The sequence below is a fragment of the Trichechus manatus genome, unplaced genomic scaffold (assembly GCF_000243295.1).
Source record: "Trichechus manatus latirostris isolate Lorelei unplaced genomic scaffold, TriManLat1.0 scaffold00015, whole genome shotgun sequence".
NCBI classification, from domain to species: Eukaryota; Metazoa; Chordata; class Mammalia; order Sirenia; family Trichechidae; genus Trichechus; species Trichechus manatus.
In genome coordinates, this window is record NW_004443951.1 from 25691803 (window position 1) to 25714198 (window position 22396).

The 22396-nt window shown below is 41.5% G+C and overlaps 1 protein-coding gene across 2 annotated transcripts in view; it reads right to left on the reverse strand.

The window, feature by feature from the left end:
• Positions 1–16024, reverse strand: part of KHDRBS1 (KH RNA binding domain containing, signal transduction associated 1) — a 25718-nt gene extending 9694 nt beyond the window's left edge. Inside the window, exons 1-4 of one of the 2 annotated variants that reach the window (XM_004372009.3) lie at positions 15349–16024; positions 5041–5165; positions 3533–3649; positions 2199–2345 (exon numbers count right to left, since the gene is read on the reverse strand). In XM_004372009.3, coding sequence (XP_004372066.1) covers positions 2199–2345; positions 3533–3649; positions 5041–5165; positions 15349–15727 — 768 coding nt within the window. In that variant the 5' untranslated portion in view covers positions 15728–16024. Of the gene's footprint in view, positions 1–2198; positions 2346–3532; positions 3650–5028; positions 5166–15348 lie in introns of both variants that reach the window. The other variant, XM_023727291.1, reaches the window with a different exon arrangement.
• Positions 16025–22396: the final 6372 nt, after the last annotated feature.

The following is a 22396-nucleotide window of genomic DNA, read 5'->3' on the forward strand; positions in this document are numbered from 1 at the left end:
CTGTAAGCCTTCATCTTAAGTGAGAATAACAGCACAATTAGAAGAGCGTAGTCAACGTCACTTAAATGTGTATGTAAAAAAATTTTTGAAATGGCGTATCTTTGGCTATGTGTTTCACCAAAAGAAAAAAAAAAAGTTGAGAATTTAGAGGGTTAAAATGTTGTGGGGTTGTTAACCAATGTCATAAAACAGCATGTGTGTTACTGTTGAAAAAAAAAAGAAAAAAAAAGCAAAAATGTCACTTTGAGGGCTAAGGTACGCCTGACCCAAGCCATGTATTTTCAATCACCTCATACGCATGCAAAAGCTGGACAATGAATGAGGAAGATCAAAGAAGAATTGATGCCCTTGAATTATAGTGTTGGCAAAGAATACTGAATATACCATTGAAGAATGAACAAATGTGTCTTGGAAGACGACAGCCAGAACACTGGTTAGAAGTGAGGATGGTGAGACTTCATCTCACGTACTTTGGGCATGTTATCAGGAAGGACTAGTCCCTGGAGAAGGACATCATGCTTGGTAAAGCAGAGGGTCAGTGCAAAAGAGGAAGACCCTCAATGAGACAGACTGACACAGTGGTTGCAACAATGGGCTAAAACACAGAAACGATTGTTGAGGATGGCACAGGACCAGGTAGTGTTTCACTCTGTTGTACACAGGGTTAAAGTCGACTTGACGGCACCTAACACAACAACAGTTACTACAGAGATGCCTCCCTTAACTCTCCACCTCCCCCTACCTTATACTCCATTGCTGCTTGAGACTTATACATTGGAGAAGCAGGTAACCAATGCCAGCCCATTTGCTCAGATTTCTCCAACTGCCACATCAACACTAAGAAAACCCAGGTCTCCCTGGCAGGCATCCTTTTCAAAGATGGAAGTCTTGTAATCTATCCCTTCTAAGAAATATGCTAGAAACTAATAATAAAGAAGAGATGTGCATTCCCTCTGCAATCCTTCAGAATTTTGGTAGCTCAGGATGCTTTAATAGAATACCTCAAAAAGAGTAAAGAGAATTCTCCCAGGGAAAATTTACCAGCTCTGAGATTTTCTCTAGGACATTTTAAATTGGGTGTTTCATTTTGAGCCTTCCAGTGAAGATGAAGTTCTTGGAAGTAAAGCAGATGCTGAGACATTTGAGACAGAGTTAGAATCTTTGGAGCTCAGCATTATGGGGACACACTGCCTATAAATTATTGCTCTACCAATTCTCACATCTTTTGACACCACATCTAGTTCCAACTCCTTCATTCTACATGCAAGAAAACCAAATATTGTACCTCACCTCCTCTTAGTTTCAGTGATGAAAACATGAAACTTGCTCAATTCTAGATGAAAAGTACTCCAAATCCTAAGGTTCCAGATTTACCCTTAGTATTAAATATTCAGCAGTAGCATGTTAACTCTGACTATCACCAGGCCTTGTTAAGAAGTAAAAATGGCACCATTTTCTATTTATTCAAAGAACGGACCCTATGATTAGGTGGTAATTAGCAAGACAGATAACCTGGCCTATCCCAACTCTTCCTGGGTCTCAGTTATAGTCTGAAAGAAGCTATACACCAAACTGTTTGATATCAACAGCCAAGCCTCTAATAATCATGCCTCTTCCAAACCAAACTCTACTTGAGTAAAACTCTTTTAGGACAGAATACCCTGAATGCACCAGGTCAGAATTTAATAGATTATACACTGGGTTCTGTAAGTTTTTTGCTATTATCCTCTAAACTCTTTAGAGTCTAAAGCATAAACCCCTTGAGTGTAGGGATCCAGCTTAGTCATTTTCCTAACACAACCTCCTGGTTTCACACTAGAGCCAAAATACTTAGCTTGTTAAATCTTTGCTAACTGGATATTAGAATGCTAGACACACTGTAGACCCAAGACACTGACAACAGATATGGGCACAAAACTAAAACCACTTTACACAAGGAAGGGTAGAGTGGCCTTGGGTCACAATAACAGCTCAATGTAGGCTCTATCACAGGCAAATACACACTCCAGGAGCACTTGTGCACAATGCTTTGAGAACTAGGTACAAGTAAAGGACCACGTCAGAAAAATGAATGTAACTGCACAACTTAGTATACAAGCTCTGATTATGCAGACCCCGGTTAAGAAGCCCTGCCTTAGCAACAGCAGAAGAGCCCAGCTCTCCCTTGCTCCAAAAATACAGGGCATGGACTTTCTTACTGGTACTAGAAACTTCTTGACTTCCTCCATCGCATGGGCCATAAGAGCATAAGCCTCACACGGGGGTCCAAAGACTTCAATGAAGACATGCAGATCCATATTCAAGTGGGCATATTTGGGATCTCCACCTTTGCGCAGTTCCTCCTCCTGTGGAAAAATGTAGACCAACATCACATCACATGGACTAGGGAGAAAATGACACCCATACCTGTAGGCCAAAGGGTCAGCAAGAAATAACCCCAATATCTAAGAAAAACAGTAAAGTTTAAGACAAAAGTAAAACAAGTTCTGAAGAACAGTAATATACACAAGCTGCTAAACTTTCACTTGGTCTGCTGCTAATAGTTAACTGTTGCCTTGAATCCCTGAGGTATCAAGTGGAGCTCTTATTAAAAGGCATGAAAGAGAAAAGCTTAATTTCAGTCTCCATTTAGAGAACAGCTATTTGCCAAGCACTTCTTTTTAAATCCTAGGTAGAGTTGCTAATCACCAGCTCTGCTTATCTGATTGGGAGAGTTCTGGGAGAGAAAAGATGTTAGGACAGACAGAAAAGCTCATGTAAGTTTCACTAGCTAGACAAACATACTTCAGCCCTAAGTGGATTCCTATCTGTCCTCTGGACAAAAGAAGATGGTCTGAGAAAACAATGTTTGCCAACTAGGCCGCTTAAAGGGGGCATGGAAGAGCAATCTTTTAAACTGTAGCAGGTAATATCTCATCTAAAAAGTTGACCCTACAAGGCTAAGATTATTCTGTTTCGGTGGAAAGTTTCTTGGCACTTACAAAGAGTACACATTATATGGGGCTGTTTAGCACAGGGGGAATAAAAAGAAGCATTAGATTCTGTTGTCAGAATTACTTATGGTTCCCCTTTGGTATACATTCATTTAACAGGCCTCATATTCCTACTGGCTGGAAAATAAATCAACTAATCCTGAAACTCACCTATACTCGTTACACTACTGCTCTCACTTTTCAGTGTTACTGAAAGGAGATGTGCTGTTCACATTTTACAGCCTTCAGTCTGGGTAAGTTTTAGGACATCCAGTTCTCCTTCCAAGTTTTTACAGATAAGTTCACTAATGCCAAAGTTGCTACTGCTCTTTCCATTACTATGCAGTCAAGTCAGAAAGAGCATCTGCTGGGGCACATCTGAGTCCTTCCAGGGCTGCAAAGCAAGTAAATTAACTTGGTCTATAATCTCTTGCATCCAACTCAACGGAGTCACATTCTGTACCTACATAAAACGCTTGCTTCCATAAGACATCCATACTGGGCTCTAGGCAACTAGAAGGCACCAGGGCATCCTCTTACCTCATCAATGCTGAGCTTACCTTGGCTTTGTCTCTCATCGAGCCCTTTCCCAACACAGAGATCTTTGCACCAGTCTCTTCTTGAAGTCTTTTGATTGTATTCCCTTGTGGTCCAAGGATCTTCCCCACAAAATTAAACTGACAGAAAATAAAAGAACAGGTCTCTAAATACACATGTTCCTATAAAATGTTTCTATATACATTATCTCATTTGATCTTCAATAACCCTGTAAAATAGGCAGAGTATTACCATTCCCATTTTACTGAAAGATGTACTGAGGCTATACTGATAAAGTGATTAACATAAGGTTACCCATCTAGAAAGTGGCAGTTCCAAGACTTGAATTTGAGTTTCCTGATGCAGTCCGGTGCTCTTTCCATAATATCACACTGTAACCCTCTGTACTTTATATAAATGTTTTTAAGGCAGTGACCTCAGAACAAAACAGACATATGGCACTCTTTGGTAGCAGTAGTTTAGTAAGCTAAATGTAACTATTGCTTTCCCTAAAATAAACAAAGGATAAAGCAAGTATTTGCTTAAAAGTAAACCTTGAGTAAGAAATAAAATTAACTTTATACAGTTCAAAAGATTTGTGTTACTGTACATTTCCTCTTATTTAATGATTTTTAGATCTAATCAATGCCCATGGAAGCAGCAGTCAAGAAATCAAACAACATATTGCATCCGGCAAATCTGCTGTCAAAGACCTCTTTAAAGTGTTAAAAAGCAAAGATGTCACTTTGAGGACCAAGGTGCACCTGACCCAAGTCATGGTATTTTCAGTGGCCTCATGTGCATGTGAAAGCTGTACAACGAATAGGGAAGACCGGAGAAGAACTGATGCCTTTGAATTATGGTATTGGTGAAAAATACTGAATATACTATGGACTGCCAGAAAAACAAACAAATCTGCCTTGGAACAAGTACAGCCAGAATGCTCCTTAGAAGCAAGGATGGCAAGACTTCATGTCACATACTTTGGACATGCTATCAGAAGGGATGAGTCTCTGGAGAAGGACATCATGCTTGGTAAAGTAGAGGGTTGGCAAAAAAGAGAAAGACTCTCAATGAGATGGACCGACACGGTGGCTCAACAGTGGGCTCAAGCATAACAACAACTGTGAGGATGGCGCAGGACTGGACAGCATTTTGTTCTGTTGTACACAGCGTTGCTATGAATCGGAACTGACTCGACGGCACATAACGATTTTAGGCCAATCTTTTGACAGACAGCAACTCTTCAGGGTTCAATTATTTCTTTAAACCTTCCGCAAAGCCTGAACAAACACTTGAGAAAGGAGCTCTTTTTGATAAGATGACTATACTTCTTTCCTGGCTACAGCTATGCTATTAGTTATTGACTTAGACTCATGACCAGTGCCAGAAACAGGCACCGCAAGCATGGAAGAGCAGCTTCACAGGCTCAAGTTTCTGATGTATCACAACCCCCAAAAGTCTTTATTACAGCCCATGACTCTCACACCTACAAAGATAACTCAAAATAGCAACGTACTTTTCGCCTTACCTTGGGATACTGCTTGACAGGTATCAATACCCGCTCCTTTAGCTTCATGTTCTTGTGAGAAAATAAATCCAAGTAATTCTCCTCATCATCCTTTTTTGAATCCCCTTTCTGAATCTTCTCAATTTCTGAATGAGACAAAGTGAATTCAATTTATTTTTGCTCTAGTAAATAAAAGCAAATTTACAAGTTTGCTTACTGTATGAATGAGGTCAAATGGTTTAGACTGACAGTGCTGATTTCAGGGAGAGACTGACTGAAAGCGCCAAATAGGAAACCCAAAGCTGGGTTCTGTAAGAGCAGTTTGTTCTTCTATCCCCGCCTGGAGCCTCTAATAAGAGGCATTCAAATGTTTGAGAATAAGCTAATTAAACAAACTAATGGGAGTGACAGGGGAAAAGAGGACAAAAGAACTAAAAAATAAATACATAAACATTTATATCAAGAAAAAGTATAGTTGTATCTTAATGAAACCCATTACCATTTCACTGTGACAGTAGTGCTTTAGATGGCAGTTCTTAAAGAGTCTGAAAGACCTGGTTCCTGACTCTGCCTCTTACTAGTTTTGTGAACTTAGAATAGTTATTTAATTTCTTTGAATTTTGGTTTCATCATTTGTAAAATGAAGGCGATATTTCATGTGGTTGCTATAAAGACAGAACAGTTTCTTTAGCCCTGATCAGACAGAACCTGGGTATCCAATTGTTAGAAGATTCTCTATCATTACGGAACTTCAATCATTTGATCATTAAGTGATTGCAAACGTTGAGCATCCTATATAGAGGCATATAAAGGGAGAGATACAAGTCTGATCATTAACCACTATGGGAAATTTACTAAGGGCCAGACACCTACTTTGCAAAGCACAGGAGATACAATAAAGGCAAGTCAAACATTGTCTCTATCCCTACTATGTTTATACACTGGAGTTCCCAGGCTATGGGGGTGGAAATGAAGTATAGTTAAGTGTTATGATAGGAACTCTAACCAGGGCATGGAACTGGTTCAAACCCCTGCTGAGAATTTTAATTTCCACCCCCAGATATACTGAATCAGAATCTACATTTTAACAAGATCCCTAGGTGATTCTTATGTATAACAAATTTTGAGAATCACTGCTCTACTACTGGTTCTCAGAATTGGTTCCTAACCAGCAGCATTAGCATCACCTCCAGCAACTTGTTAGAAATGCAAATTCTCAGCAGGGGTTTGAACCAGAACGGGTTTGAAGCCTCTGCTCTAAAAGATAAGGCAAGGGTTCTCAAACTTCAGTATGCATCAAAATCACCTGGAAGGCTTGTTAAACTAGATCGCTGGGCTTCACCCCAAATTTCTGATTGAGCAGGTATGGGATTTGTGTTAGGAATTTGCATCTCTAACAAGTTACCAAGTGATGTTTCTGTTGTTAGTCTAGGGACCACACTTTGAAAACCACTGGTCTAAGAGGCAAAGATACCCTATTTCAAATACATTTCAAAATTCTATGCCCTTAACAGTTTTTAAAAATAACTTTTAGACTAAGTCCAGCAGTGAAGTACACAGATGAAGGAAAGCTTTGACTCTGACAGACTTCACAAAAGCTCAGAATTTCAAACTGCAGGCTTCTGTTAGATGTTATGTCACATCCTGTAGTATACATAGAGCTCACTGACCTACTTATGCCTCAAAGCACACTCTCGTTTTCTGACAATTTAAACTGCTAATCATATTTGTAGATATTCTTAACTAAACCCTTTATCCTTTCAGAAGAACTGTAAATGACAGAGCCTTCACATTCCTATATTTCACTGCTTTGAACAGAAAACAAATTTGACCTTAAAACAGACCAAATGCTTCATTCAACACCCTGTGTTTACCATTTTATTGGTGGTATACCCGGACCTCTACCCCTCCCCGCCTATTGCTAATATTAATTTTTCCTGGTCACTCCTTTTGAGGCTACCACCTGAATACACCTCTTCTTGAGTTTCCAAGCAGGAAAGTTGGGTACTCAATCCTGAAAAGTCCTACAGCAACAAAGCCTCCAAAATTCTGATCTGAAAACATCACTGCGTAGTTTGTAACAATGTGGAACAAATTACATACCTCATTTTATCTGTGCCCCTCTGTGTTTTCTAATTGCCCTGGTGGCACAGTGGTTAAGCATCAGCTGTTAACCAGAAGGTCGGCAGTTTGAATCCACCCGCTCTCTGAGGGAGAAAGATGTGGCAGTCTGCCTTGGAAACCCTCCGGTGCAGTTCTGACATGTCCTACAGGGTCGCTATGAGTTGGAATCGACTCGACCGCGATGGGTTTTATCATCTAACTAGGCCCTTCAGCTGTATTTTATACCACTTTCCAAAAACCTTTCTTGGTTGGTGCAAGAGATAAGACTCAAACTTTTGTTAATCTGTTGTATTCCTATAGAAGCAGGACTGCAAAACTGAACCCAGTAGAAAGGTTTCTTTATATGCAATATAATGCACACTGTGAATTCACAGCCTTCCTATAACATGTAACCTTCTGCTATATTTTAAACTAGTCAGATCTTAGAATCCTTTTATCCAATTTTTCTCACAATTCTTTTGAGAACATGAAAACATCTTCAGAGAATTCAAAAAACAATGATTTAAGACTGACGGAGAATTAAAAAGATAACAGAATCAGGGGATTTTACCCTAGAAAGCAAGAGACTAAGAAGCAACTTGAGCCTTCAAGAAGGATTAGCTTCGATGTTTAGGAGGGGAGTAGACTAAACAATTATTCAGTGTCTATATATATATATCACTGTACAAATGCTACCTTGTTTATCTCAAACAAACAAAATACTCAGTGAAGTAGGAGGTACTATTCCCATTTTACAACTGACAAAAGGAAACTCAGAGAAGTTAAACAACCACCCCTAGGTCTGTTAAAGTACCAGAATAAGGATTAAATCCCCATGCCTTTTCTGTTATATGCTGTTTCCTAACAATTGCGGGGGTGGGGGGGGGGCAATTCATTTAAACAAAGAAGGGCTGATTTTGATAAAATTTTGTGAAATACAGTTTACACACTCAGACACAGTCATGCAGCCTAAAAACAATGAAAGGGTTTTGCAGGTGCCTCAGATGTTCAGTTCCCTGATAATCTTTCTTTTCTTTTTCAACTCTGTACTTCTCTCCTTGGCTTAATTTCCCTTAGAGAGCTAGGGCTAACTGTAATCGCAAGAAAAAAAAATAAAATCAAAGAGAAGTTTCCTAAAATGACTTTCCCTCAGGCAAAAGTACTTTCTAGACAACCTTTTTGAAACCTACTCCTTTAAGCGATCTTTGCCTGGGCCTTTGGAGACCTTGGACAGCCCAAGAGCCAAAGAAAGAAAAGCTGAGGTGTAAACAACACAGAGAAGTGACTCATTTGTTTCCTGGCCAGACACTTAATAATATCCAGTACCTTCTATGTGTCAGGAATTTTGTAGTATTTCATTTAATCTTTATAACCAGTAATAACCTCATTTAATAGATGAAGAAATCTGGGCTCAGAAAAGTAACTTGTCCAAGATCATAATCTAATTAGTGACAGAGCAAGTACTTAAACCCAGGTCACTTCACAAAACCAATCAGAGCAAATTCGACTAACTTTGTCACATTTCTTTTACTGCTAACTTTTACTATAACTTAGATCTTTCCTGGTTTTGTAGGTCTTATCACAATCAGACTAAGCTCTCACGTTGAAGATGTGTCTTAAAGGGATGTCTCAGAGGAAAAGATAATGAGTTTTAAAACTAGGCAGAACAGGGTTTGATTCCCAGCTCTGCTAAATGTTTGGTGTATGACTTTGGGCAAATCATTTAACCTTTCAGTCTTCTTACTTTTAAAAAGGGGATAATAAAAAAAGGGGAAGGGGAGGAGTTAATGATGTCTACCTGGTATAAGGATTGAAGATAATGTATGTGGCATACAGTGGATATTTAAATAAATATTTGTTAACTTATCAATTTGGTTGTGATTAGTTTTGTTTGCAAAACACAAAATCTGCTTTTTTTTACTGGCACGGGAGTAATAAAGTTGAGCCAAAATGTAAATGCCATGAGTTAGATGAGGACTCAACCAAAACAGTAAGCAAGGCTTAGAACTGGATAGAAAACAGGCTCCAGCCAAGAAAGAAGTGGTCTTCAGTGAAAATTTTAAACATTTATCCTGCCATCTCTTCTCCACTACTAGCTACAGCTTCAGTGTCCCAGCCTTGGACATATTCATATGTACATTCAAAAAGGTTTAATTAAAAAAGATTTAACAAAACAAAGTTACCACTAAAGAAATTTGTAAAAATTATATACAAACTTTATCAACTGAATTGGCCTAACTAAAACAGATTAACAGGTATATTTCATTAACTGAACATTCCATAAGCACTGCATAAGGAACAAGACAATAATCAAGATTTTCTAAGTCACCTGGAGACAGTGTTTCTAGGGGAGCAAGATTCACGGTATCTGCTCCAAAGGGTCAGAGGTCATGCACTCCTCTACTCTCAATGCCCTTGGTTCACATATCTCACCACAGTACCCCTTCCCTCACTAAACTGAGTTATCTGCAGTTCTTAGGAGCGTGCAAACCAAATCTACGCCGTCCAGTCAATTCTTACAGGCTCAATTCTCATATTCCAGGGTAGTGGCAAACCTTGTTACAGCATATTGACCATGGTGTCCCAAATCTCTTCTGTAGGGCACAATTTAGAACTTAGGATATAATTTTTTCTTTTTAAAAACAAAATTTTTTTTTAACTTTGAGATAATCGTAGTTTTATATGCAGTTATAAAAAACAATAGAGATCTTGTATAACCTTTACCCAGTTTTCCCTGTGGTAACACCCTGCATATCTACAGTACAATATTTAACTGCCAGAAAATTAACATTAGTACAATCCACTAACTCTATTTAGATTTACCAATTACATGCATTTATTTGTGTGTGTTTAATTCTACACAATTTTATCACATGTATAGATTTGTGTGACCACTACCACAGTCAAGATACAAAAGAGTTCCATCACAAGAATCCCTCATGCTACCCTTTTAGAGCCAGTCACCTACGTCCCTGTCCCCTCCCTAACTACCAGCAACCACTAATCTGTTCTCCATCTGTTTATTTTGTCATTTCAAGAATGTTATATTAATGGAATCATACAGTATGTAATCTTTTAAGATTGGCTTTTTTCACTCAGCATAATTCTCTTGAGATCCACCGAAGTTGTTGCATGTATCAACAGTTCATTTCTTTTTACTGCTGAGTAGTATTCAACAGCATAGATGCACCACAGTTTAACTATTTACCTGTTGGAGGCATTTGGTTTTTTAGTTTTTGGTTATTACCAAAAAAAAAAAAAAAAAAAAACTACTATGAACATTTGTGTACAGGTTTTGTATAAATTTGAGATTTAATTTATCTGTGATAAACACCTAAGACTCCAATTGCTGAGTCAGAGTCAGCACATATTTAGTTTTGAAGGGAAATGCTTTATAACAAAAATATTCATGTTTAACAATATTGTGCTTAATCTTCCTAGTATTTATGTTCCATAAAAATAGTATTGAACTGTATTTAGTCCTCTGGGACCTAACTTTTTCACCTAACATTAGATTTCTAAGATTTCTCCACATTGTTGCATGTAGCTGTAGTTCACTCATTTTTCACTGCTGTATTATGTATTTCATTTTGTGAATATATCACAGTATCCAATCAATGGTAGAACAAGTTTTACCACTTTGTGAGCAAGGCGCGTAGCTTTATGAATGAGATGCTCATGTGCAAAAGTTTCTTTGGGCATATTTCTCAGAATGGAGTTGCTGAGTTTTAAGGAATGTGAGTGCTTAGGTTTCAGAACACCAAACCATTATCCAAAGTGGTTGTACTAATTCACACTTCCAACAATATGTTTAAGAGTTCCTTCTAGTTTACATTCTTTCAAGCCTTAAGTGCTATTTGACTTAGTTGTTGTCAATGTAGCAAGTTTTTATTATTTCCTATCTCAAAAAAAATCTATTATTTATCTTCATTTGCTCTTTTATCTACTTTATATTCTACTTGTCAAGTTAAAAAAATAAATCCAGTTGGAATTTGTTTGGAAAATGCACAAACTCAACAGGTTAATTTAAGAGTATCGTCATCCTTCTAACATGAGGTCCCCCCTCTCCCAGAGGACACAGCTTATTTATTTATTCAGATCTTCCTTTATCTCCCTCAGCAAAATTTTAATTCGATTACACTAGCCATGTGATCGAATATTCTTCATTTCTAACACTGGGATGAGTCCTTGGTTGGTGCAAATGGTTAAGCACTCAACTACTAGCTGAAAGGTCGGCGGTTTGAACTTGCCCAGAGGCACCTTGGAAGACAGGCCTGGTGATCTGCTTCTGAAAGGTCACAGCCTTGAAAACCCAATGTGTTCTACCCTGCACACATGGGGTCGCCTTGAGTTGGAATCAACTTGATGGCAACTAACAACACTAGTAATATTGGGATAAAAAGTCTTCACGCTTTGTTGGATGGCCAGAAGGATGGAGATAATGACTATAAAATGAGTTGCGTTGATTTCCTGGCACATGTTAACATGCTCTACAAAGAATATTATTGTTATTGTTTGTTATGAATATTCACATACATTTTGAATTGATTTCTACTGCTTATCTCATGGCATTTTATATTATTCTAAAAATTAGATCCTTTTGTCCATTCATATTCTAAATGGCTGTTTGCTTATAGATCAGAAACCTACTGATATGTACATCTTTATCTTCTAATCAGCCTCATTACTGACCACTTTTCTAGGTAAACAACCATGTTGCAAACAGTGATTAATTTTGCCTCTTTCTTTTCTAATATTTATACCTATACTTGGTCTATAGTTCTTCTGCAATTCCACTTTCCAGGTTTTTTTTTTCTTTCATTGTACTGCAGATGAAAGTTTACAGAGAACATTAGTTTCTCATTAAACACTTCCCAGTTTTAATAGCACGTTTTGCTAGCCCTGTAGAATGAACCGGGAAGGTCTCAATATCTCCCTATAGCATATTATAAATAAAATAATTAACTATTTTGAAGTTTCAACAGATTTTGTAAAATGTTCTCCATTGTGTGCTTCTGAAGGATGGATTTCTCAGTATCCCTTCAAGATCTTCTGGGAATTGTTAATCTACTCAAAATGTTTACTTATTCCCGAACTTTTATATTAATGTATATTTTCCTAGTAGTAGGAAGTAGAAAAAGAACACTGATATGTATAAAAAAGCATTTTACATTATGTAAATATATTAACACACAATGAATTTTTTTCTATCCGAAAACTTTCTGAATGTTGACTTTGAGTCCTTGTATTTAATTGCTATCACAGTTCAATATCAATTTGGCTAACATAGAAGTTTATATTCAAAATCTACATCCTTTAAACCTGTGTCCATATTTTTTCATCACATAACGAAGAAGAGTATTCATTCACCAAACAGTCAGTAAGAGGTCACCCTGTGCAGCACTCTTCTAGGTACAGGAGATACACTGGTGAACAAAGCAGAAAAATTCTCTGCCCTCTTGAAGCTGACCTTCTAGTCGTGAAGGATAAGGGGTGATCAACAAACAAATACATAATTAGAACATATGGTGCATCAGATGCTGATAAGCTCAAAATAAAATAAAGCTGGGAAATGGTCAGGGAGAGATGCGTGGGCAGTGCAGAAGAGTACTCTAAGTCTTGTGACACCTTTTGGAGAATGGGTAGAGGTGCGTGGGGGAGTCACAGTCCCAAGTGTTAGCCTCTACTCTCTGGGTTTTCTTCTGCATTTTGGCCTTATCATCTTCACTAACTAACCTGTTAGCTCTCCGATGCTTTCAAATAGTTTTTTTAATATTTTGTCTCATTAGGGCTTAATCCTTAAGTTGCAGCAGGTGGGGGGAAGGGAGGGATAAGTGTGTGGACCCAGAGTCCTAGACTCAGACTGAGTTCAAATCCTGGCTATGTTGCTTACTAACTTTGCTACCCTGGGCAAATTATTTAAACTGTGTGCCTTGGTTTCCTCATAGGTGAAAATAAGGGTAAGAGTAACTTCCTCGTTGTGTTACCATGAAAATTAAATATTTAATGTAAAGCGCTCAGACCATTGCCTGGCACAGTAAGTGTTAGCTATTTTTTTCTTACATGTGTCCTCATCATGTACAACCACTACATACTATTCTGTGTTCTCAGAATCTCACTTCCTCGAAGTTGGTTGTGACTTCACAGCATTCCCTTTTCCAGATCATTCAGAAATACCTTAAAAGCTGGACCCAACACAGATCAAGACTTATCCAAGCTAAGAAGTATCCCTATATCCCAGTTCTGTTTTCCCAGCATTACCTCAATCCCATTTCTCCAATTAAAATTTGACTTTTTCTTTGGAAAAAAAGACATAAAAAAAGCCAAAGTTAAAAAAATTAAAAGGCACTCTCTTGATAGAAGTTAAGCTTAAGTTAAGAAGGGAGGATGAAAATTATAAGTAGCTCTTAAGGATCAATAGTTTTTGAAGGTTATCCTAAGAAACCATCTTTTGCTTAAAAAGGTGAACACCACACTGGGTACTTGATGTTCGGTCAGAAAGGCAAAAAATATCCCGAATTTTCATACTTTGTTTGCTACCACGGATTTACAACTAGAAGACAATTGAGGTGACAAATTATTACCTACTGATTATAGGTCAAAGGGAACTGCGCTAGTGCTTTTACACATTAATCATCATAACTTATCATTCTCACACTACAGATGAGGTTACTGAGGTTCAGAAAGTTTCCCAAAGGCCATGTAACTAGTTAAGGGTCAGAATTTTAAACCCAAGCCAACACTTCGAAGTTCTAAAATTTGTTATTTTTTTGTCATGCATGTAACCTAGACTGATTAAAGATTTGGGTAAATAAAAATTAGACCATCAAGTCAACCTTTACCAATTAGTCTGACATCCCTGAGTCTGCATGTACATTTTTTCAGATTCAACCAGACATTTTTGGTGTTTGCTATATGCAAGGCATTGTGAAAAAACATAAAGATAAAAAGCAATTACTGATGTCTAAGAACTTGCCAGAAGAACACAATGAACAATTATGTTTCAAACAATCTGGACTGGTGGACAGGACAGCAAAACAGTGAGTTAAAAAATGTAAGCAGTTTATCAAAATGTTTTTATTCTTAACCACCACGTCCTTTGCTGTTTAAAAAACTCCTTACCAATGTTGGGAGATAAGACAACAAAAGGGAGGGAAATTATGTCTTCATAATGATCTGCCTTTTATATCAACCTGATCAGAGTCCAACTACTCATTTAATGCTGAAGGCTGTGAATTTTTACTTGCTTAATAACATTTAGGTATCGTAAGAAATACTTATTAAAATGTCTTAACTAGAAACAAGGCAAATCAGAGCGACTAGATGATTGGCCAGGGCCGATCAGGAAAGGAGTGCTAGTCTACAGAGAACAAAGACTACCATTCCTAATCTCTAGTTCACAACTGAAACCAAAAGAAAAACCAAAAAGACGAAGACTTTCAGGTACAGGCATCGTGCAACTTCTCTCAATCTCGTTGCGAAACGGCAAGCAAACCATCCTGAAGTCCCTCACCTCCCTCTATCATCTCACTTCACTGTCTCTAGGGTTATTTTTCCCTTCTTGAATGATGAAGGTAAACACACACTGCAAAATAAAAGGGGGCGAATCTTCTGGCCCTGTAGCAATTAATTATTTTAGCGGCCGAAGTCGGAAATCTGATTCAGAAAACCTCAAGCTTCGATTCCCACAGGTCGCTCCTACCTCGGGGAAACTTAAGCTCCTGTTACGCTAAGTCCGCCCCGGCCCCAGTGTTGGCGGCGCGCTGGACAGGGCACTCAAGCCTCACTCCACCTCACCGAAACCCTCTCTCCCACGGTCCCTCCCCATTCAGGCTCGGTCTTCATCTTCTTACACCGCCACCAGCAATCGCAAAGGCTTTCCCTTTGGGCCAAGAGGGAAACAAACGTTCATTTCTGGAAGAATCTCAGCACTCAAGAGCGCGGGGCAGCTGCAAGAAGTGGGAGGGGGAAGGGTTGGAAACAGGGTGGAAAGCTCAGCACATCCATCAAGATCTTTGCGCTAAGAGATCGCCAAGCTGCCTTCGGGCCTCCACTGCAGCCTAGAAATTCCCCCTCGCATCCTGGGCAGGAATGAGGATTTGGAATGCAGGCTTCCGAAGATCAGAGTAGGGGAGTTCACGAATGCCTCGGTCCCGAAGGGGCGGGAAGCGCGAGGAACAAAGCCGCTGCCACCCACGCCCCCGGGTGGCCGGGCGGCCCGCTTACCTGCCGTCAGCAACTGCATGGCGTGAGTGAAGGACGGGTCGAGCGAGTCCTTCTCCGCCATAAGCTCGGGCAGGTACTTGTTCTCTGGCTCCATTTTGACGGAGGCAGTGGCTGAAGGGGGCAGCAGCGGGGTCGGCGCTGGACCTACTGTCGCGTCGGGACCAGTGGCCGAGGGCGGCAGCAGCGGTGGCGGCTGCGTGGCGGGCGAAGCCCGGGCGCCCCCCCGGGATCCTCCTCCGCCTCCCCGGGACCGGTGAGGCAGCGGTGGCTGCCGAGACGGTGTCTGACGCACTGAGGGGTGGGCACCTGAAGGGTCCATGGAGCCGCTGCGGCCCGAGGACCGGCTCATGCGCGCGGCGGGGTCGTCCCGGCGCTGCATTGGGGAGGATGTGCGGTCGAGGGATCGAGGAAGCGACGCGGCAGCGACAGAGGCCCGAGCGGCGGTTAGCGAAGGTGGGAGAGCCTGAACGACCGCGACCGAAGCCGACCGGAGCGACCCAGCAAGAGAGAGCACCGGAAATAAAGCGGCGCGCGTGCGCAACCAGCCACCGGCACCGCCCTTGGGTTTCTCCGCGGAGAACAAAGTTCCCAGTGGAGCCACAGCGCCTGCGCACCACCGAGGCTGCCGAAGAAGTCGCCTCCCCACTCCTCTCTTTCCTCTGAGCCCGCCAGGCCTAAGGTTTTTGCGCATGCGCAGGTGGCCGCGGGCTTCGTTCGTTTTCTTTTCCACGTGACTCGGTGCTAACGGGACACGTGTCTCCTCCCCCTTCTGGCTGAGTGCGCGGAGGGGGCAGGGGCTGTGGAATGTCTTTGTCTGTGCGCGGGCCCGCGGAGTGTGGCGGGGGGAGACCTGTTACTCGCGGGGCCACGCCCCCCTCAACGGCTGCGTGCGGGCCGGGTTGCGTTCAATGGGGGGGGGGGGGGGGGTGGGGGTGGGGTGGGGGTGGAGTGGGGAGTCGCTGAAGCATGGAAATGAAAGGAGAACCGGGTAGCGGATCGGCCAGGAGCGAGAATTGAGGCCGCTGGGCAGGAAGACAGGAGGGACAGAAAAGACATAGGGAAATAAGGGTGAAGAGGGAAAGACTAGTGGAACGTCTGACAGAGATGAGAAGTGGAGATGGGGAAGGGAAGCTTGGAGGGAGAAATTCAGGAAGGACGGCTCAGTGGGAAGACTCAATGCTATTGGGAGGACTTCAATTAAGAGGGAAGGTTCAAATCGGAGACCTGAAGTCTAGCAATGGCAAGGTCCACAGCACAAGGAGAACCCGAGAAGTCTTATCCTATGGTTTGCGGTATAGTAGGCTCTTAAACGTTAACCTTTGTTGGTCAGAGAAGTTTTCTTAACGGAAGAAGTGTTTTAACGCTTATTTACGTATAATCTGCTTTTGCTCACGTATGGGTTTCTTCCGCAAAAAATGTGGGGCAGAGCTTAATTCGTGGCGGTTGCATCATTAGGGTGGCTCTTATGCAGATGAGTGTTAGTCCTCTTGCGTCTGTTGGGCCCTCCACGATGGATTCTTCTAGACTTGCTCGAAGAGACAGACCCTTGCCCACTGCTCTCAAGACCAGGGTACACTGCACAGTCTCCCTGCACATTCTCCTCATCCTGGGGTGCTATATGCAAGTGGAGCCCAGGTCTCTACTTTCCCATAAACCTTCCCGTAAAAGGTTAGTGCCTTCTTTAACCCTTCCTTCCCTCCACAGATTTTTACTTTCCCCATTCAAAGCATTCACTTCCATCCCTTTTCCTTTTTGATCAGTTCCCCCAATGAGCCCACACTTTTCAAAAGCATTTCTGAAAATTGTCTTCTGGGTTCCTTGAAACTACTGAATTGTGAAATCAATATAATTTGACATTATCAAATGTAATCATTTTTGAACTTACAAGTCTTCAACTAGGGAACATAAGGGCCTGGCTACCTTTTGGGGGGGGGGATGGGAAGAAATTACCTACAGAAATTATTATAAAACACAAATATCTTCATAAATTATCTTGCCAGTCTTACTCCCCCAATGAGACTACATTGCCCTCCCCCCCCCCCTTATCTCCAGTGTTTGGTATAGCACTTTACTTTGAGGTCACGTAAGAAGTGGCTCTTGTCCTTAGTTTATAGTCCAGTAGGAGAAAAAAAAAGAATGTTTTGAATAATTGTCATGCAGAATGCAGTATGACAAAGTGCCAAAAGATAAGTGAAAATTAAGTGTTTCTGGAGATCAAAGCAGGAGAAGAGAGATGCCGGCCAGGGGAGAATGAGTTCCAGGCAAAGGGAAGCACGAATAAACGAGCAGAAATGAGAATGTCAGAAATGTGTTCAGGGAATGGGAGTAATCCAGTTGTGGATTGTGAAGGAATAGGTGGGTCGGGTGGAAACAGCAACTGCATGGAGGAAGGAAAGGGGACAAGGAGGATTTATAGCTCCCTTGCAACTCATTTCTGCTGCTGTCCTTGAAAATCTTGCTTGGGTGGTGGTGTTACAAATGACTTAAGTGTCCTTGCTCTGTAATGAGATGCCCAGATGGAGGTACCTTGAGCTGAGGCTAATAAAACTTTGATAAAGAAATGTCTGAGAAGGAGCTGGATACTGGTGCCTATGGGTTTTCTAGACTAGGATCAACAGACTTTTTGGGCGGCTGCCAAACCTTTGCTTACTTTCTCTGAGGGTAGGTTGAGGGAAGCCTGTGTAACCTCCACGAATGGGGGATCCAGCAGGCTTCAGCTACCTCCTCTGTGTTGTTGCAGCCAGCTCCCAGGAGAGAAAGGGCCCTTGGGTAGGAGAATTTCTCTTCCACGAGTGTAGTTAATCTGCTTAGTCTTAAAACACCTTTTATCAGTTGCCATTCAGTCCACTCCTACTCATGCGGTAAAACTGTGCTCCATAGAGTTTTCAATGGCTAATTTTTTGGAAGTAGATCACCAACTTGGTGCCAAATATGTGGAGGGAGGGGAGAGGGAACACGGAAACGGGGACTCAGCGTTGAGTAAGAGACAGTCCCTGCCTTGCAGGAGCTCATCATTTAGTGGAGACAAATATGTAAGCCAAGAGTTACTATGTAGTGTGAAAAATGTTATAATGGAGGAATATACAAAGAGTAGTGGGAATGCACAGGAAGGAGTGACTAACGGCAGGGATGAATTAGGGAAGTTGGGGTTTCGGGAGTTGCCAGGTGGAGAAGGGAGCAGGGCGTTTAAATGTTGGGAGTTCAGCAGAGCTTGGTTTTGTGCCTGTACTCTCCTCCATGCCCACAGCTCTGGAATTTAGATCTTTAGTCCAAACTTCCAAGTTCCAAACCCAGACAACCAGTTGTATCCCTGACATCCCCACTTGGATGTCTTAGTGGTCTCTCAAACTCAGTATGTCCCCAAGGTACTAGCAGTGCAGCTTTAGGACCCAGATGACTTGACATAGGTCAATGCTTGGGGGAAACTCCTCCTTCTAGAACGGAGGCCTGTTCCAGCACCTTGAGAGCACCAGGGCCAGAAAAACTTAAGGAAGTACTCACTTGCTGGGCCTTGCTCCTTGCTTGCCTCACTCTTGCCCCTGGTGCTGCCGTTAGCATCCCCACAGTGGGCACCCTTGCTAGGAGCAGTGGGCAGGAGGAGAAGGGAGCAGAGCAGGGCTGCTGTGCCCAATGACAGTGGCCCACAGACTGCCTTGCCTGTCAGCCACATGTGAAAAGTGCCTAGAAGTGTCCCAGAAATACCTGTAGGGACTTTGCAGGGGAAAGAACAGGAACTCTGGATGATTGATGTTCCTTTGGGTGGCTTTGTTTAAATCCACAGGCCAGAGAGGTCTGCTTGATATTTGAATTACAGTGATCTTTTTTGCCTGTTTCCCCAACCAGAAGGTGAGTCACTTTAAGGCAGGAACCATTTCTGTCTCTGTATAGACAGAGGCTGGCAGAGAGGGCATTCAGTAAACGTATATTGACTGAGTAAACGTCTGCCAAAAAACTCCCATTCTTCCCCTGCCTTCACTGTCAACCTGTGTTCCCTATCTTAGGGAACAGCACCATCAACTCACTGCTCAAGCCAGAAATCTGGGAGTCGTCCTTAATTTCTTCCTGCTGTCTCATAGCTCTACCCCCACCTTATCAATCCATTACTAAGTCTTACTGTTTTTACCTCTTAGATATCACAACTCCCATCCACGTTTCTCTATCTCAGCTGTCTCTACCTCCTTCTCAAGTGCCATAATGCCTCACCTGAAAGTCTGCCACGTCTGAACTTGTCTACCTACTTCCACTCCTGTGCCTGTTCCATCCATTCCCCACCTAGAAGTCAGCATATTTAAAAATGCAAATCTAATCATCTCTCTTCTCCACCACCCCTCTCTCTCTGTCTCTCACATACACACACACATACACACCTGGTTAAACCTTTTCAGTGGCTTCCTATTGCACTTAGTTAAAGACTAGAATCCTTAACATGTCTAACCTAGCCCTGCTTGCACGGCCTGGCCCCACTTGGCGTTCTTGCTTTATCTCATGCTATTCCCCTCCTCAGTTCCTGTGCTTGGCGGCTCTGGCCTTTGTCAGTTCCTCAAACAAATCAAGACTCCTGTCTCCCCCTTAATCTAAACCTCCAATCACCGCTCCCCTCCCCCCAATCCAGTCCTCCCTGCCCTCTGCTGCTTTTTTTTTTTTTTTTGAAGATACCATAATTTCTACTCATCCTTCAGATATATTAAAATGTCACTTCTTTAGATCTGGCAACTTTATATTTTTACTTAAACATTGGGAAATTTCACATTTAAAAAAAATTCTGTACTCGTAGTTTTTCTTGAAACATCAGAAGTTCTAGGAATCCTGGGCCCATACTCCTCCAAGCAATTAGCTGCTGCATTTAGCCAGCACTGTCTCTAGCTCTCCAGGTGCTTATGCCACCACCCTGGCTCTTTAAGCATTTGAATTAGTGACCCTCTTCTAGAGGGATCATTCTGACGGTGGGACAGGAGAAGAGATTAGAGCAAGGTGGGAGAGGGCAATGGCAGCAGAGTAACCCAGGGAGAAAAGGGAGTTCATATTCAGTTTGGAAACACCTAGACCCAAGGGGAGTTCCTGGGTGGTAGAAACAATTAACGCGCTCAGCTGGTAACCGAAAGGTTGGAGGTTCAAGTTTACCCAGAGGTGCCTAGGAAGAAAGGCCTGGCGAGCTACTTCAAAAAATCAGCCGTGGAAAACCCTGTGGTGCGCAGTTCTACTTTAACACATATAGGGTCCCATGAGTCAGAACTGATTTAACAGTAACTGATTTTGGTTAGACCCAAGGGAGATTATGTCTGGACTCAGTCAGGGCTAAGGGTTGGAGGCAGGGAAGAGGGAGGAAATTGATAATCTTTTGGGGGAGGAAGATGTTTAAATACCTAAATTATGTTGTTGTTAGTTGCTGTCTTAGTCATCTTGTGCTACTCTAACAGAAATACCACAAGTGGATGGCTTTTAACAAGAGAAATTTATTCTCTCATAGTCCAGTAGGCTACAAGTCCAAAATCAGGGCATCAGCTCCAGGGGAAGGTTTTCTGTCTCTGTCGGCTCTGGAGGAAAGTCTTTGTGATTCATCAGTCTTCCCTTGGTTTGGGAGCATCTCTGCACAGGAACCTCAGGTCCAAAGCACATGCTCTGCTCCCAGCACTGCTTTCTTTGTCGTATGAGTTTTCCATGTGTCTCTGCTTGCTTCTCTCTTTTATATCTCAAAAGAGATTGGATTAAGACACTATCCAATCTTGTAGACCTCATCAGTATAACCTTATCATAGTGATAGAGTTTACAACACATAAGGAGATCACATATAACCTCATCATAGTGATAGAGCTTTTTACAACATGTAAGGAAATCACATCAGATTATACAATCATACGATACTGGGAATCATGACCCAGCCAAGTTGACAGATATTTTGGGGGAACACAATTCAATACATGACAGTTGCCATGGAGTTGATTCTGACTTGTGGCGACCCCAAGTGTGCAGAACAGAGCTGCATTTTATAGGGTTTTCAGGGCTGTGACCTTTTAGAAGCAGATTGCTAGGCCTTACTTCCCAGGTGCCTCTGGGTGGTTTGAACCTCCAACCTTTCAGCTGTTAGTCCAGTGCTTAACCATTTATGCCACCCAAGTACTCTTACCTAAATAATATGTGCTAGATAATAGAATAGGGAAGCATTCATTCATTCAACAAATGTATTTTGAGCACCTACCATGTGCCAGACACTGTTCTAAGTGCTGGAGGTACAGTTGTGAAGAAGACAGACCTGACTCCTGCACTCATAGAGCTTATATCTAGGTGGTTTGGGAGATCAGAGTATGGAATTCATACTGAAGGAGGTTTGCATGAGGTGGGAATTCTGGAAGGCAGACATTTGACCTGTACTTGAAGGGAAGAATAAGATTTTGCTAGGGCTTGGATTGGAGGGTCGAAGGTTCATTGTAGTCAAAGGGAAGAACAGAAAAAGGGACACAAACTGGTGAGAATGTATAAAATGTGTGAGGAATAGCGAAGTATTGGGTTGGAGTGCTTTTTGTATAAGAGAATGAAGCAAATTGTTTAGACCTTGAGTTGCCTTTTAACAAATCCAGACAAATCCAACCTAAATACCATTGGATTTTTTTTTTCCTAGAAACTCAGTTTGCTAAATTGAAACTATTTCAAAAGTAATTAAAATGAAAAACCAATCCAAAGGTGAAAACACTGTTGTCCTAGTGTATTAAGGTTTCACTGTAAAATAAAATAATCTTTTTAAGTCAACACAACACTCCAGAACTTACACATCAGAATGAGAGGTTCTTTAATTCCTCCTTTCAAATTGCTTTCAGAGGCTGAAGTCCATTCTTTAGACTATAATCACAGGTGACCAATTTTCATTCCTTTTTTTAATTGCGCTTTAAGTGAAAGTTTACAATTCAAGTTAGTTTCTCGTACAAAAATTTATATACACATTGTTATGTGCTGTCTTTACCTGGTTTGGTATCAGGATTATGCTGGCTTCATAGAATGAGTTTGGGAGTATTCCATCCTTTTCTATGCTCTGAAATACCTTTAGTAGTAGTGG